Source organism: Penicillium hordei (assembly GCF_028827395.1).
Source record: "Penicillium hordei strain IBT 12815 chromosome Unknown utg000002l_segment0_segment0, whole genome shotgun sequence".
NCBI lineage: Eukaryota > Fungi > Ascomycota > Eurotiomycetes > Eurotiales > Aspergillaceae > Penicillium > Penicillium hordei.
The window spans coordinates 2,337,602-2,351,458 of NW_026623143.1; the positions used below are offsets into that span (position 1 = coordinate 2,337,602).

The 13,857-nt window shown below is 48.6% G+C and overlaps 6 protein-coding genes across 6 annotated transcripts; 3 read left to right on the top strand and 3 right to left on the bottom strand.

The window, feature by feature from the left end:
• Nucleotides 1-673: 673 nt before the first annotated feature.
• N7537_004187 (DNA-directed RNA polymerase III subunit RPC25) lies at nt 674-1,565 on the bottom strand (the record flags this gene model as incomplete). The annotated part of the gene is made up of 7 exons (XM_056895244.1): nt 674-718; nt 768-945; nt 998-1,061; nt 1,114-1,200; nt 1,255-1,351; nt 1,407-1,505; nt 1,554-1,565. The coding sequence occupies 7 exons, from the start codon at nt 1,563-1,565 to the stop codon at nt 674-676; spliced, it is 582 nt and encodes a 193-aa protein (XP_056754992.1).
• A 270-nt stretch (nt 1,566-1,835) lies between these two features.
• N7537_004188 (CCCH zinc finger protein) lies at nt 1,836-3,935 on the top strand (the record flags this gene model as incomplete). The annotated part of the gene is made up of 2 exons (XM_056895245.1): nt 1,836-3,791; nt 3,852-3,935. The coding sequence occupies 2 exons, from the start codon at nt 1,836-1,838 to the stop codon at nt 3,933-3,935; spliced, it is 2,040 nt and encodes a 679-aa protein (XP_056754993.1).
• Nucleotides 3,936-4,768: 833 nt separating this feature from the next.
• N7537_004189 (GPI anchored serine-threonine rich family protein) lies at nt 4,769-5,562 on the top strand (the record flags this gene model as incomplete). Its single annotated transcript, XM_056895246.1, has 2 exons — nt 4,769-4,992; nt 5,048-5,562. Exons 1-2 carry the CDS (start codon nt 4,779-4,781, stop codon nt 5,560-5,562), a joined length of 729 nt encoding a protein of 242 aa, XP_056754994.1. The 5' UTR covers nt 4,769-4,778.
• A 1,986-nt stretch (nt 5,563-7,548) lies between these two features.
• On the top strand, nt 7,549-8,770 carry N7537_004190 (uncharacterized protein; the record flags this gene model as incomplete). Its single annotated transcript, XM_056895247.1, has 3 exons — nt 7,549-7,828; nt 7,916-8,223; nt 8,290-8,770. The coding sequence occupies exons 1-3, from the start codon at nt 7,577-7,579 to the stop codon at nt 8,768-8,770; spliced, it is 1,041 nt and encodes a 346-aa protein (XP_056754995.1). The 5' UTR covers nt 7,549-7,576.
• Nucleotides 8,771-9,448: 678 nt separating this feature from the next.
• N7537_004191 (uncharacterized protein) lies at nt 9,449-10,762 on the bottom strand (the record flags this gene model as incomplete). The annotated part of the gene is made up of 3 exons (XM_056895248.1): nt 10,599-10,762; nt 10,300-10,537; nt 9,449-10,231 (listed from the first exon to the last, which is right to left on the bottom strand). Exons 1-3 carry the CDS (start codon nt 10,754-10,756, stop codon nt 9,449-9,451), a joined length of 1,179 nt encoding a protein of 392 aa, XP_056754996.1. The 5' UTR covers nt 10,757-10,762.
• A 988-nt stretch (nt 10,763-11,750) lies between these two features.
• N7537_004192 (uncharacterized protein) lies at nt 11,751-12,686 on the bottom strand (the record flags this gene model as incomplete). The annotated part of the gene is made up of 2 exons (XM_056895249.1): nt 11,751-12,293; nt 12,354-12,686. 2 exons carry the CDS (start codon nt 12,684-12,686, stop codon nt 11,751-11,753), a joined length of 876 nt encoding a protein of 291 aa, XP_056754997.1.
• Nucleotides 12,687-13,857: the final 1,171 nt, after the last annotated feature.

Here is a 13,857-nt window from a genome sequence, read left to right on the forward strand (position 1 = left end):
TCTTTGTACAACATATGACTGGATTGTCTGAAACCGGAAAGAGACTCGGATTGCGAATCTGATTGATAATCAAGGGAGATGGCGAAATCCAGTTTTAATGTCTGCTTTTGGATGTTTTCGTGCTGAAAAATTCAACCGAAAAAAAAAAATTCTTCCAGAGAATCTTTTACATACTACCAACCCCTGGGGCGCAGATGACGATGGATCGCGCGATTGCGACTGGACGAGAGACCAGCGGAACTCCACCGCCAGCCGGCAATTCTGCTCGGAGAACCATTGGGATACCCCGATGACTCGGAGTATCGGAGTGTTCGGAACTTGCCGCATTGCAGATCTCCTAATTGGTGATCCATACTATATATGTTATACCTTTGCTCTGTACATCGTATCTTCTGTACGTTATCTTTCAGGAAAAGTGTAGATGCGGGGATTTATTTACGTTGAATTTAGATTACTTTGTTGCTTAGCTGTGTCTCCTATTGGGCGATTTTACACTGTCAGTTGGCGCTCATTACAATATGTCACTCAGTTATCTCTATATTCATTGGCATTGATTCGTATGGGTATCTGGTCTGACTCTAAAAGAAATTTTATCGGCGCTGAGAACGGGCCACGATAGGCCAACAAGAAGACAGTCTAATGTGACATCAAATGGCAGTATGTCGGCAGCGGCCTACCACCAAGTGATGGGCCCAGTTCCACCCATTTGCATCGAGCCCTAGAAGATGGTCAGTGAGAGCTAACAAGACCGATATAGAGAGACCAACAAGAATAGAATACGGAGGGCGCCTGTCCTGTGGAGTTTCATCCGCAACATCTGGTGCACTGGGGATTTGATCATGCCACTCTTCTGATTCGACTCGGAATCGTACAACTTCTCCTACATCGAAGAAGAATTCTGTCCCCCCTTCACTCTCCCAGATCCACACCTGCTCAGCATAGTCACTGCAAGACACATTAGCATTTCAGATTTGACATGAGGCTAGGACCAGCTCACAATCGGGACTTTTCCATCAGCATTTGGGGAGGGATCAGAATGTCATTGAAAAATTCAAGGCCAACTGGAATGTGTTAGCCTTTGACACGCACTGAGTCTTCGTATTGGGAACGCACTCTTGATTCCGTGTTCTGTGCCACTAGCAATTTTCCCCAGCATGATCTCCCCTTTGAAGGGTCGGAAAACAATCATGCGAAATTTTACTGTGTAATGGTCAGTAAAGATCTCAGACTCAAGAAAGGGCTCGGATCATCTACCATTGACATTAACCAAGCCGGTTCCATGACCAATCAGGCCATCAGAAGATTCAAGTAGGTCATAGAAGCTGATGCAAAGGCCGATTTTTTGAATGACCTGAAGGGCAGAATAAGCATTAAGGACGTGGAAGGAAGAAGTTTGAATAGCGCACTTTATTGGCGTATTTTGCATTGATGTTGTCTTCAAGCGCAACTGCACTGAACTTGGAGAAATCCTCGGGCGAGATCTGAATCAAGTCCGATATGGTGGTCTGGTAACGTTAGAAAAAGTTTTTTATATATGACTGTTTTAAACTTACTAGGATAAACATGGCGACGGTAGGGAAGGTGCAACTAGGAGAGTGATCTGACTAGGCAGAGACGAAGTGAATAGGTGCAAATATCTTTTCCTGTTTTACCATTGTCAATTGAAGCAATCAAAAACCCTTCTGAGATTCTTCGTGCTCCGCCTAGAATCCCGCTCGCACGTGACCACGGAACGGAAGCTTTCAATCTCAACCTTGACTCCGCAAATACGCTAAGTTTACGAGATTATTCTTGTGTTTGTGCTGGAGTCTCCAGCAAACCCAAAGGCTCTAGTCATGAGCTCGCAGGGATTTTCTTTCCCGCCTCCCCCGCCTCCCCCGCCGGCAACTAACCAGGCGCCGGCTCACCCGACTCACCATGGACAGAATTGGGGTGGACGCGGTGGGCATGGCGGAGGTCAGAGGGGACGTGGAAGAGGACATGGCAACCGAGGCCGGGGAGGAAATCATGCAGAAAGTGGACGAACGCCATCATATCTTCCCCCTACAGGGTTCAACTACGCGCAACCAATGTATGGCGGATATCCTCAACCACTTCCCACAGCACCTTATATGCCTCCCCAGGCCTATCATCATGGACAAACGCCGGCCTTTCAGAATTCTCAAAATCTACCCCCATTCCCCTCTCAACAATATCCCCAGTCGGTAGCTCCGGGTAACTATCAGCACTACAATACGCCCAACCTTTCCACACCTTACCCACCCGCAACTCCGACGTACATGCAAGGTTTACCAGCACCTCCCCATGGCCAGCAACCAAACAATCAGGCAATGCTGCCCCCCATGCCATGGCACAATGAGATGCAAGGCGCAGCGCCATACATGGGGGCTCAACCGGGGCACGCACGAGGGCCACGACCTACTCATGCGCATGGCAACCAGGGTCCGAAACCCAAGCATAATCAGAAGCGGGATCACTCATCCGCATTCAACAAACCTCAATCAACTGCACCTCGAACTCCCGCGGCGCCTGCCGTCCCAAGCTTCGGCAACCCTCTGCCCTCGAAACCACCACCCGCCGTAGACTCCACATCCAACAGAAAGGCAAAGAAGAGAAAAAGGAAGCACAACCAACTTGGACTGACCCCTAATACCGAGGATCATGAGTCAAGCGAAGAAGAGGCTGATGAAGACGAAGAATCGAAGCTGGCGCAAGGTGGATCTGACGCAACACCACTTCAGGTCTCATACAAAGGAAAAACGTCTACGTTGCAAACACCGTCCGATATCGCCGCTTGGATTGCAGAGCGGAGGAAGAAGTTCCCCACTCAAGCTCGGGTTGAAGAAAAGAAGAAGTCGATGGAGGAGGCAAAGGCCGCTCGCGAGGCAATCCGTCAACAAAAGCAAAAAGAGCAGCAAGAAAAGCGCAAGGAACATATACAAAAGCAAAACGAACACAAGATAGATCCTACTGCAGATGCAACGACAAATGCGCAGCGCAGGGAGAAGATTCGGCGCAACCTTGAACGAGAGGAGAAACGAATCCAAAAAGCTATGGCCGAGACCGAAGCTGCTCGTCTCCGAATGGAAGCTCTACAGAAGGAGGCATTGAGTCTAAATGCAGACTCTCAAGACGAAGATACGGGTATCACACCCAGACACCAAGACCTTGCGCCAGCCCCGGTTATCAAAACTGAACTTGCAAACGTGATGCCAGACTCAGGGCCAGCCCTCAAAACCGAACCTGAAAATGCAGTACCGGAGCCAGCCATTAAGACTGAACCCGAAACTACGGTGCCAGAGGGAACAGTAAAAGCCGAGCGTCATGACCCAGTTCCAGAGCCAGCTCAACCAGCCGTCCCCGCTTCCCACGCGACAGAGGCACAGAGAGATCCCGAGGTCTTGCCCAAGTCCTCCAATCCCGAGCACACAATCAAGACTGAGCACCCCACCGACCATGGCTTGGATGGCATGGAGCTCGCATCTGATCATGGGGCCAGTGATTGGACCTCCTCGAGTGCTTCTGGCTCAGATTCCGACTCCGACTCTGGCAGTGATGACTCCGCGCCAGAGCAAGTAACCTCACGTCGCACGGGACCAGAGCGAGTGCCGCCACCACCCCGCGAAGGCAAAAAGACTGTTTGCCGTTATTTTGCACGTAATGGACACTGTAACCGTGGCGACCAGTGTAAATTCCTTCATGAAATTGACTCTGAACGAACCTCGAAGGCGAAGACAAAGCCTATTGAAAAGAAGGAGAAAGAGACGAAACGCAAGGGACTTTATCAAGCTGTGAGTGCCCCATTTTATTGATTTTGCGGCTCCTATTGAAATTGTACTGACATGGATTAGTTGCTGGACCGACAGACGCAAGACGATGACCGCCGGGCAATGGAAGTGATCGCATGGCTAGGTCAGAACAATATGCTAGATTGAGGAAGACTTCCAAGGTTGCCCCACATGATACCCCAATGAATTAGCGTCAGAACTGGACGAACTACGAAACATTCATGCGCAAGGAAGTGAAAAAAAAAAAAAAGGTCCTAGCTCGGAGGCGTAGGGGGCTCTGGCCTGATTTCCAACTTGTGACGAATAACCGAACCTCAATCGCGTGGCTCCGAGAGTACGCGACAAAGAGAAAAAAAAATAAATAAATACATCCAAGCATATGTACAAAGTAATTCGAATTCTTTTCCTTACTTTTCAACCAAATAATCCTTTCGATAATAAGATCTAAAATTATCTACTCAGTACCTAAACGGTAAAATCTCGGATTTTCTCTAAAATAGCAAGTTAGCTCCGGAGACGAAGTGACTATAGCCGACCAAAGTGGATATAGTCATTTAAGGTCACATCCGGTTCAGACCAGTCAAAGGAGGTCATTCCCTGCCAAGCGAGGCAACGATGCCCGTTAGTGGTCCAAAGAACTCGTGGATCACCGCCACGCTTTCAACTTTTCCCTTTTTTCTCGCTTTCGGGCCCTCGCGGACCCTCTCCATGTACAATGGCCAATCACTCGCCTTGCTTCCTTTGTATTTGTTTTTCTCTTTCCTTGGACTCTACCGGGCTGTGCCTAGCTCCTTATCATGGGGCACATGCCCTCTTAGTTATAAAGCGAACACTAAAGATATCCCGGGTGTCCGGTCTTTCTTCCTGTTTTTGCCTCTTTACACGCCTTCCACTCCTTTTAAGGCTTTTGTGATTTCACTCTTTTAATCCGAATCCCTCACTTGGACATTCTATCGTTATTCCCAACCGTATATATACATACTAGCCATAATGCGCTTCTTTACGTCCCTCGCTATCGCCGCCATGGCCGCTGTCGTCTCAGCGAACAGCAAGGCTAACCCCTTTAGCATTCCCACCGATGGCTACACCTTCAAGACTGGCGAGTCTACCGCCCTGAAGTGGGAGCCTACCACCACCGGCACTGTTAGCTTGATCCTGCAGTGGGGAGCCGTACTCAGCGGCAACGCCGGCACTGTCATTGCCTGTAAGCGATACATCCGAATGACTCAAATATTCCGATAAGATACTAACTGTCCCAGCCAACCTCGCCAACGATGGCAGCTACACATGGAATGTGCCTTCCAAGCTGGCCGCCGAGCCCGATTACACCATTAGGATCGTCTCGGACAATGATAGCAACGACTACAACTACATTGGCCGTTTCACTGTCGATGGCGCTACCGTCTCCGTCTCTTCTTCCAGTGCTAGCTCAACCTCCACGTCTACTTCTACTGAGTCCTCCACCGAGTCATCTACCTCGGCTACTCGCACCAACACTAGCACTAGCACCGGCACTAGCACTTCGGAGACCTCGGCCTCGAGCTCTTCGGCCACCATCACCGGCTCCACCACTCTGACCACTGCTTCCAGCACTGTCGCTAGCACCTCCGCCTCTGCTACCTCTACCTCTGAGAGCTCCAGCACTGCTGAGTCCACCTCGACTAGCGCCAGCTCCTCGGCCGCTCAGAGCGCCGTGCCCACCACCAACGCTGGCTTTGCCAACCGTGTCTCCGGTGGCATGCTTGCCATCGTTGCCGGTGCTCTGATGCTGTAAATTACTGTGGATACACACGTCACGAACGAGACCTTCGAAAGTCACGTTGGCATGCTTTATTGATATATACATATTTTTTTTTTCTCTCTTCAATTCTCTGATTGGCTGTATCTTGAAACAGCCAATTAATTTGTGTTATTGCCTGTCCCTTTTTTAGGGTGCAGCTGTCCAAAACACCCGTTCTTTTGACTACGGTCGGGATTGTGGCTTTGTTGTTATTTGATTCTTATACTATTTGTGTGGCCAGCGTTAATGACTGTATACTCCCTACAATCTAATTCCTATAATTGTGTATTCTCTGATTGAATATATTCGAACAAATCTGTTAAAACGGATAGTGGGGGAGATAATTAATTTGGATAGTCCCGCGTCCACTGTTTTAATTGTAGTCTAATCTCGCTAATATATTACTCTCGAAAGGTCCTGAAATTACAAAATCTCTTGAAGTGACTAGTCTGGGACTATTGTACTTTACAGAGATTGACTTTCATTTATTCTGACTAAAGTGCCGTATCAACTCAGTAAGGGGTCCTCTCTAAAGTACTCCGTACGAAGTATGTCCGTACATAAATAATGATCGACCGGTGGAGAAGGCCTTAAGGCTTGGAAACAAGCAAATTTCCCTTCCCAGTAAGGATTTTCTCTTCTCCACAACATTGGAGGGATGGGAGATTTGACGTCTTATAAGTTCTGGTTTTTTTTTTTTTTTTTTTTTTTGACTAGTTTTGACTAGTCACTGTGATTTTAGAATGTAATTCTATTGTAATGTAATTTTTCTAATTTTTCTAATCTTTCTAATCTTTCTAATTTTGCGATTTTACTTAAATGCAAGTCCCGGGTCGATCTCCGCGTGTAAGTCGATTATGGGAATGCGAGCTCGTATAGTACTTGCAAGGTTCACTACATGACATGAGCACCATATGTATGTACCTCGATAGGTACATAACACTCCATACTCAGACATAGTCATTATGATACAAAATCATCTTGACCAGGTCTTGGCTTGTCCGACTTGGCCCTGTGCCTGACTCGTGACCACTCACACATGCACCAGGTGCCAGGTGCCAGGTCCCCTCTACGATGAAATCTCAATCTGCTGAACGACTCGACGTTTCAAGTCTCCGTGGACGATGTCATTGTTATCTGGACTACCATATCATGTGCTTCCAAGATTTAGATCCTCCGTACTTTCTAGGGTTCCGCTATGTATGCTAGGCACCCGCGCTATGAAGCCCCAACCCTGGCATAAAAAAACATCAATCCAATGCATGTCTCTTGACACACCGCATGAACAACATGGGAGCCCCCCAAAGCAAAATAACTACAGCGCTCATGCCTAGGTTTAATAATAGTACCTTGATATCGTCATCAACAGCTCAATTCCAAGCAAGGGTCTTCATAAATCTATGATCGCAGGAACACTCCGCTCCATCTCGTGTCTGCAGAGGAAGCAAGGCTCCTAGCTTGATGCAGGGCTTTGGTGGAAATCCCGAAACATACAGTCCCATTCGCTCACTTCATAGGGCGGATTCTGGATCTGATCTCTGATCTATCAATCGCTAATACCCTTCGCCAAAGAAAAATGTGATTGCCTATATGCAATAGATGCAGAAGACATGCAGAAACTGGGGTCTTCGTCATCCACTTTCCTTTGAAATGTGAATGGCTCAGCTTACTCTTTTGTGTCACATTAGTACGCTGTGCCATAGGTCATTGGTTGGTTGCTGAGAACGGTGACATGACAGCTAGGTTTGCAACGATTGAACCCCTAGCTTGCAGCAGGGCCCATTGATGGACCCGAGGACCCGAGATCCCATGAACAGATTTTGCTTTGAACGAATCTGGGCTGTGCTGCATAATTCGCTTCTTATAAAGGTACTGTGGCATCCTTCCCGGGGATTGGGGGTTTCTTGCTTGCTCAGTAGTGCCATTGAAAGCTCAAGTCAGAGAAGAGACCCATTCTTCAGATACATCAATTTTGGTTAAGTCCTATCCAACGAGAACGGGATCCACTATGTTATCCAAATTCCTTCTTGCGTCGGCTGCGACCGTCGTGGCGCTCTCTGGCCTGGCCACTGCCCAGACAAACATCACCGCGAAAGACTGCGCCTCCACATCCGAGTACTCAAAGTGCAACAGGGATGTCGCGGACAAGTGGAGTTCCTGCATCCGAGGCTGCAACGGCAATGGTAACTGTGTCGTGGACTGTGGCTGCGACTCCCACCAACAGTATATTAACTGCATGGCGGAGTCATGCTGGAACCAGGTATGATTTTTATATACCTTTTTTATTTCAACGAATACCCAATGAATGACTATCATAAACCCATGCTAACAATATTTTGCTTGTCAGGTCTACTCCTGCAAATACCAGCTCTTCGTGCAGCAATACTTCGCGGTCTGCCCCAGCGCCAAAGAACCAATCCCCTTCTGGCCACCTCCAGACAACGCGCCAAACCGCTGCTCCTGCGATTTAGCCAAGGTCACCCAAACAACCCTATCATCGCGTGACCAGCAGATCAATTGTATGCGCGATGTCACCGACAAAATCAGCGGGGACATCGGCAGCATCCCAGATCTGTCGGACCTAAACAACGGTCTCGACATTGCCAACCGTGCCTCGGACTGTGCCTGCTGCGGAGCCAGCGCTAGTATCTCCGCGTACGTGAAGCACACCAAACCGCAACCCTTCCTTCCAACACACTAACTAAGCCCCCCGAACCACAGATCCTGGGATATCTGCCCCCACACCGAACCCACTCTCGCCGGCGCGGACCTGTGGAGACTCTTCTTCCCCTCCGATCTACCGAATCTATACACCTCCCTGCCGAATTGGACATGGTCATCGTGCGACTCGACCCTCCAGGATGCGAAGTGCAAGGACCTGGGTTTCACAGATGCAGACAAGTTCTACAAGCCCGGCGATTTCCCCAATAACGGCACTTCGACCCTATACGAGGTTGGCGGTACGGTTACGGCGCCTCCTAGTGGTACGGTTCTCACTTGGTCCCAGGCCTCCAGTACTTACACCGTTACCGCCACTGGGTATGACCGCAAGGCTGTTGCTAGTCAGAGTGAATACCGTGCCACGGCTACGGGTACTGATGAAGCGTTTGCGACGCAGACTGCTGATAGTGGTGCTGGGGCTGTGAGGAATGGTGGCCTTGGCGTTGTTGTCGCTGGTGTTTTTGCAGTTGTTATGTTGTAACTTGGTGGAACAAGAAGTATGCGTCGAACTGTGCTGGTAGGTGGAGGGGAGGGAAAATTGATGTTTCTATGGTATTTCATGATGTGATATGACCGGGCTATGGGATTGTGCGTGGCGTTGACGACTTATATGTTGCATGTCTCCTTTAGACTAACTGGGGGTAACGTTGGACTGGATAAAGTATCCAGATGAAGAATAATTCGATGCACAAGTTGCTTGCTTATGTCTTTGGCCTTTACAGTACTAAACATAGACATCTATAGTATACAACGACCAAAACTCTACAAGTTGCCCACTGTTTGGCTATTTGCCCATCCGTTGCGTCAATATACTTCGGATGTAGAAGTCCGGATACACAAATGCTCAAGCTGATACTACTGGAAGTACTTGGATTATGGTCTGCTGACTGGTGATGAATGACTACGACATTTTGCGAATGCGATCAATTCGAAGGGAAAAGAACGATGCTCTTCTGAATTGTAGCCTGCAGAGCAGCTATAAAATTATAGTAAAAAAAGGCTCCGAAACCGCCCGGAACAACGCCAGTTACTCCATAGATATCGGTATCAAACGTGGGAATCATAGCCCGCTAGACAATGCATGGACACCGTGATCAGTGTCCTGTAAGACGACAAGAAAAGCATAAAATCTACAAAAGCAAAGCAAGAGAAGAAACAATCATGCAACCCAGGACGGGACAACCCGCTTTAGGAACTTCATGAACTTCCAGAACCCAACCGCGTACTCCTCATTGCCATGTGGGTCCACGACCCGCTCGGGGAACGCAATACCGGCACCGAACAGTCCGGGGATAACAGATGAACGACCGAGCTCGTGGAACATGCCACTATCATGATCGAAGCTCATAAGAAGAGGCGCACCATTCTTCGAGAGCTCAGGGAGCGAAGCACGGGTATACCCAACCGCCTGGACAAGATAGTCACATGCGGGCAAGTACTTATGGTACTGAGCAGACTCGATCTCCTGGCCACCAGCGCAGTCAATCTTGGTCAGAACCTGACCAGCGCGCGAAGTAGCAAGCTTCTCATCTTCTAGCTCGGAGCGAGCGAATTCCGCAGCCAAGCCTTTGAGACCGGTGTTATCGCGCAGTACCCAACCGTCTTTGTACTCTGCGTAGCGGAGGGGGTGGCGGGTGAACCAGCTAATGCGCAGCAGAGGGTGGGAGGTTTGGGCGAGCCTGGTGAGGTTCAGAATGGCGAGAATGGCGCTGTGAGATGCGCCGACGATGGCGACGGAGATGGGCCTGTCTGAGGGGACTGTAGTTGCTAGCTCGGTGGGCTTGAGGACTACGTCGAGGTCCAAGCGCTGGATGGCCAGTCCCGGGACGGGGATGGGGGCTGCTGTGGGGAAGGAGCCAGTGCAGAGGATCAGGCGGGTAGTCTCGACGGTTTCAAGATCTTCGCTTGAATTCTGTTTGATGGAAATGGTCCAGCTGGAGGTCTGGATTATCATGTCATAGTTAGTATTCGTGTGTGATCAAGAAGTAGATGTACAATAAAATCACTAACCGTTTCGTTCAGGTTGGCTGATTTGACAAAGCCGCGGCATGCATATACTTCCTCCATCTTCATAAGACCGTCCGTCAGGCCACGCACCATATCCGCTGCAAAACCAAGGGTGCAGGTAGATTCTTGATCAAGTTTGGCCAATTTGGTGAATGCATTAGGTGATTTTGTATTATCGATCACTTTCTGGAAAGGTTGTGTGGCTTGTGCGAATGCTTGGAATAATGAAACCTTGGTGTTGCTAGAGGTATCTCGTTAGTATCCTCCGGCTTGTGTTTACTTGTTAAGGATCGGGTACAAACCTGGGAACTTCGCGATACTTGCTGTGGACTCTCCCGGCCTCAAACGAAGGATCAATCCATGTGATTGCACCCAGCTGGCGCTCCAACAAGTTTCCCATGACGGCAACTCCAGCTGGACCGGCTCCTACGACGACCGCCGCGCATTTCCGAGTAGCCATGTTGAGGGTTGCGATGGTTGGAATATGGGAGTAAGAATAGAAAAGCAAGAATAGGAACGATTGAAAAATGTAGAATGAAAAGTGTTGTAAACCGGCGTTTATTAAAGTAACTAAATAGATCACAACAGATATACCGACGGGGATTGTGACGGGGTTTAAAAAGGGGGCCAAGACCCAGGGAACGACATCATCGGCGATGGAATGCGTATACAGGTACGTAGTGTTTGGATCGCGAGTACCTTCATGCAGATAACGCAACCATCGTCCAGTCAGGACCTCGCTATAGAGCGGGAACCTTCATTATTCTCCAGGTAAAAGGTTTCCCCCAATATCCCATGACACATGTGTAGCTCTCGGACGATATGGGTCGGCGTTCTATCGACATGTATTGGCCAATGCATTCTGTCCCGCATGTGGGGATCTTCAAGCTAAAAATTGGCTGCTTCATATTTGGCGGTGGAAGGTTTAGACGGCGACTCATTCGGTGACTCATTCGGTGACTTTCAATCGGCGATTGATCCCCACTGTGCGCTTCCCGTCGGCACGATCCATGTTAGTATGTGAGGAGGTACTTATAGGATAAACACCATTTTCATGGCATAGGTAAAAATGTTGCAAGTCCACGGTTGGGCTGCATGATGACTGGCATTTGGGAAAAGGGGAAAAAAAAACCACGAAAGCGGTTCGAGGAGACCGTTGGCTTTATATTGTGTTGTTTTGGCGTCGATCAGACAGTCTTGGCAGAGATGGCGTGATTGATTTTGGGCTGCGAAACCAATCAACGCTTAGCAAGTACACAATGTACAATGTACAATCGTCCAGGGCTGTTGTACGGAGTATGGATTCTACTACTCCGTATAGATCTGAAAGATAAGATGGGGTATAAGACATTCTTCTAACAGGTCATTTAGTACTCGTATAAATCGAATCCCCAATACCAAACAAGATCCATATCTACAGGTCTCTAGTTGTTCTTGGTCCAACCGCTGTTACCTCATACAACCCAGTATATCCTCACACTCGCTCGATACACTTCATTTGACCAGCCAGGAAATCTTGCCCGGGCCCAAACGGCAATCGAATCGCCAACCTCCAACTCACGCACTCCATGACCATCAAGAGTAAGCCGGCCACGACCCAAATTCCTCTCAATCTCAAATGCTTCGGGCGAGTCCGCCTGGATATCGTCTCGATAGTCCCAAACAATTTTATTGTGCTGCATATCGCTCACGTGGGCTCCATTCGCTTGCAATTTGTTGTCACGGGGCAACAACAGCGCATCCGCCTCGGTATAGTGTTTTCGGACTTGTCCACGCTCATTGTCGAGAATCTCTTGCTCGATTCCATTGACATACATGTTCCTTGTATGGGCGTTATGAATCACTTCAACGTCAAACCAAGTCCATGAAAACTCATACATGTTGTCGCGGCGTCGCCCGCCACCTTGGTCGTGAGATGAGATATTGAAGACTATCTTGCGACAAGGGTGTGCTCCGCGATGGCGTAATGGGGTGGGACTCGGTTCATGCTCTAAGCTCTAACAGAAACAGATTATCAGCATGGGCTCATCAACTAACTTGAGAATAGATAGATATACATTCCGATCATAGCAGAGAGGAACTGTTTTTAGCAAAACTTGATCACAGTCTTTCTGAATGATCCGCTGAGTTTGCATTTTCTGCTCTATCGAAGGCCAATATTCCGCAGCATCGACGATCATATCGATGAGCTCTTCGGGAAGACCGCGTGGGAGCTTCCACTGCAACAAAGTCCGAACATCGAGTACATCCGCTAAGGTGGGATTGAACATTTGAGGTTCTGGATCTGCAATACACTCATCCGACCCATCAGAATCCTTGCCGTTCGTATTTGCAGAGGGTCGGGCACGGGACCGGCGCAGGTTTCCCGGGCGAGCTCCGAAAGGCAACATGATGGTAGTAAAGGGGTTTTTAGGTGCTGATTTGAAAAAAGGGTTGGTGACACCTGGACACGTATAGACGTCACCGTTGGACTTTGCAGTGAAGTTGATGATTCGGCTTAGGCAATGGCGCCACCACACATACAACCAGTCAAATACGATGCGTACGAACTTTCTTTTCGCCCTGCACTACCCGGCCTCGGGAGTTACTGCTTTAGCTTTTTTTTCTTGTCGAATCGTTCGTACACCTCACCCCCGCATACCATATGGACGAGGTATGAAAGTGGTTGACTTTGGACCGGTGGGGCTAGACTTTCCAAGGTTGCTGAAAGAATTTCAAAGTAGAGTTCCATTTAAAGAGAGTAAATAATCGATTGTTGGAAGAGAACATGTACATGTGATTGATCAGTCGATGGACTAGGTAGTCCCTAACACCCGGTTTTGGCGCAGCCTAGTCCTTCCAGGATCTCACTGAGGGGCCCAGATCACGTGACCATGACACCTAAACCTATCATATTACTTGATAAGGTATAGCTCCACTATGCTCCACCATGATTGCCGAATATTTACATCGTCCATGTCAAAGTGATCTCATCTACTCTGTAGACTCTAACAGGTTATGAGCCCGGGGAGCTCGTTATTGATCTGATCTAACGATCTGTCAATATCCTCGGTTTTCAATGTGCGACACGGTGCACAGGGGTCGTGTCTCGCCTAGCACGATCCATTTCAAGTTGACATTCACATCCCGCCAAGCCCCGGGAATTGCCTATTCAGGACATGTGAATACCTTCAAATTCAGTTTCAGGTCGATAGCTACGTAGCTAGGACCTGGCAAGGTGACAGGCAGAGTTTCAGCAGTATCTCCTACGTTGGGGACTGTGTCTACAAATTTCTGCCGGGCGTCGCCACCTTGGGTTTTATCAGATGGTATCTATTTGCTCTCTATCTACATAGATAGTGACCTCTTGTGCAGAGTTTTCATCACCTCTCGGCGCATCTCTACCATCTACCCTATCATCAGTTTTATCATAACTAGGGGATTTCTTACCTTCTTTCATCGACGTCATTGTCGCTGTTATTCTAGGTATATCCAGTTGCCTAGGAATCACTTTCGGGATCTATATCCCAACTTTGGTCCTTAACTAGGGAACTCTACGTCCCATCTAGTTATCGCTGACTA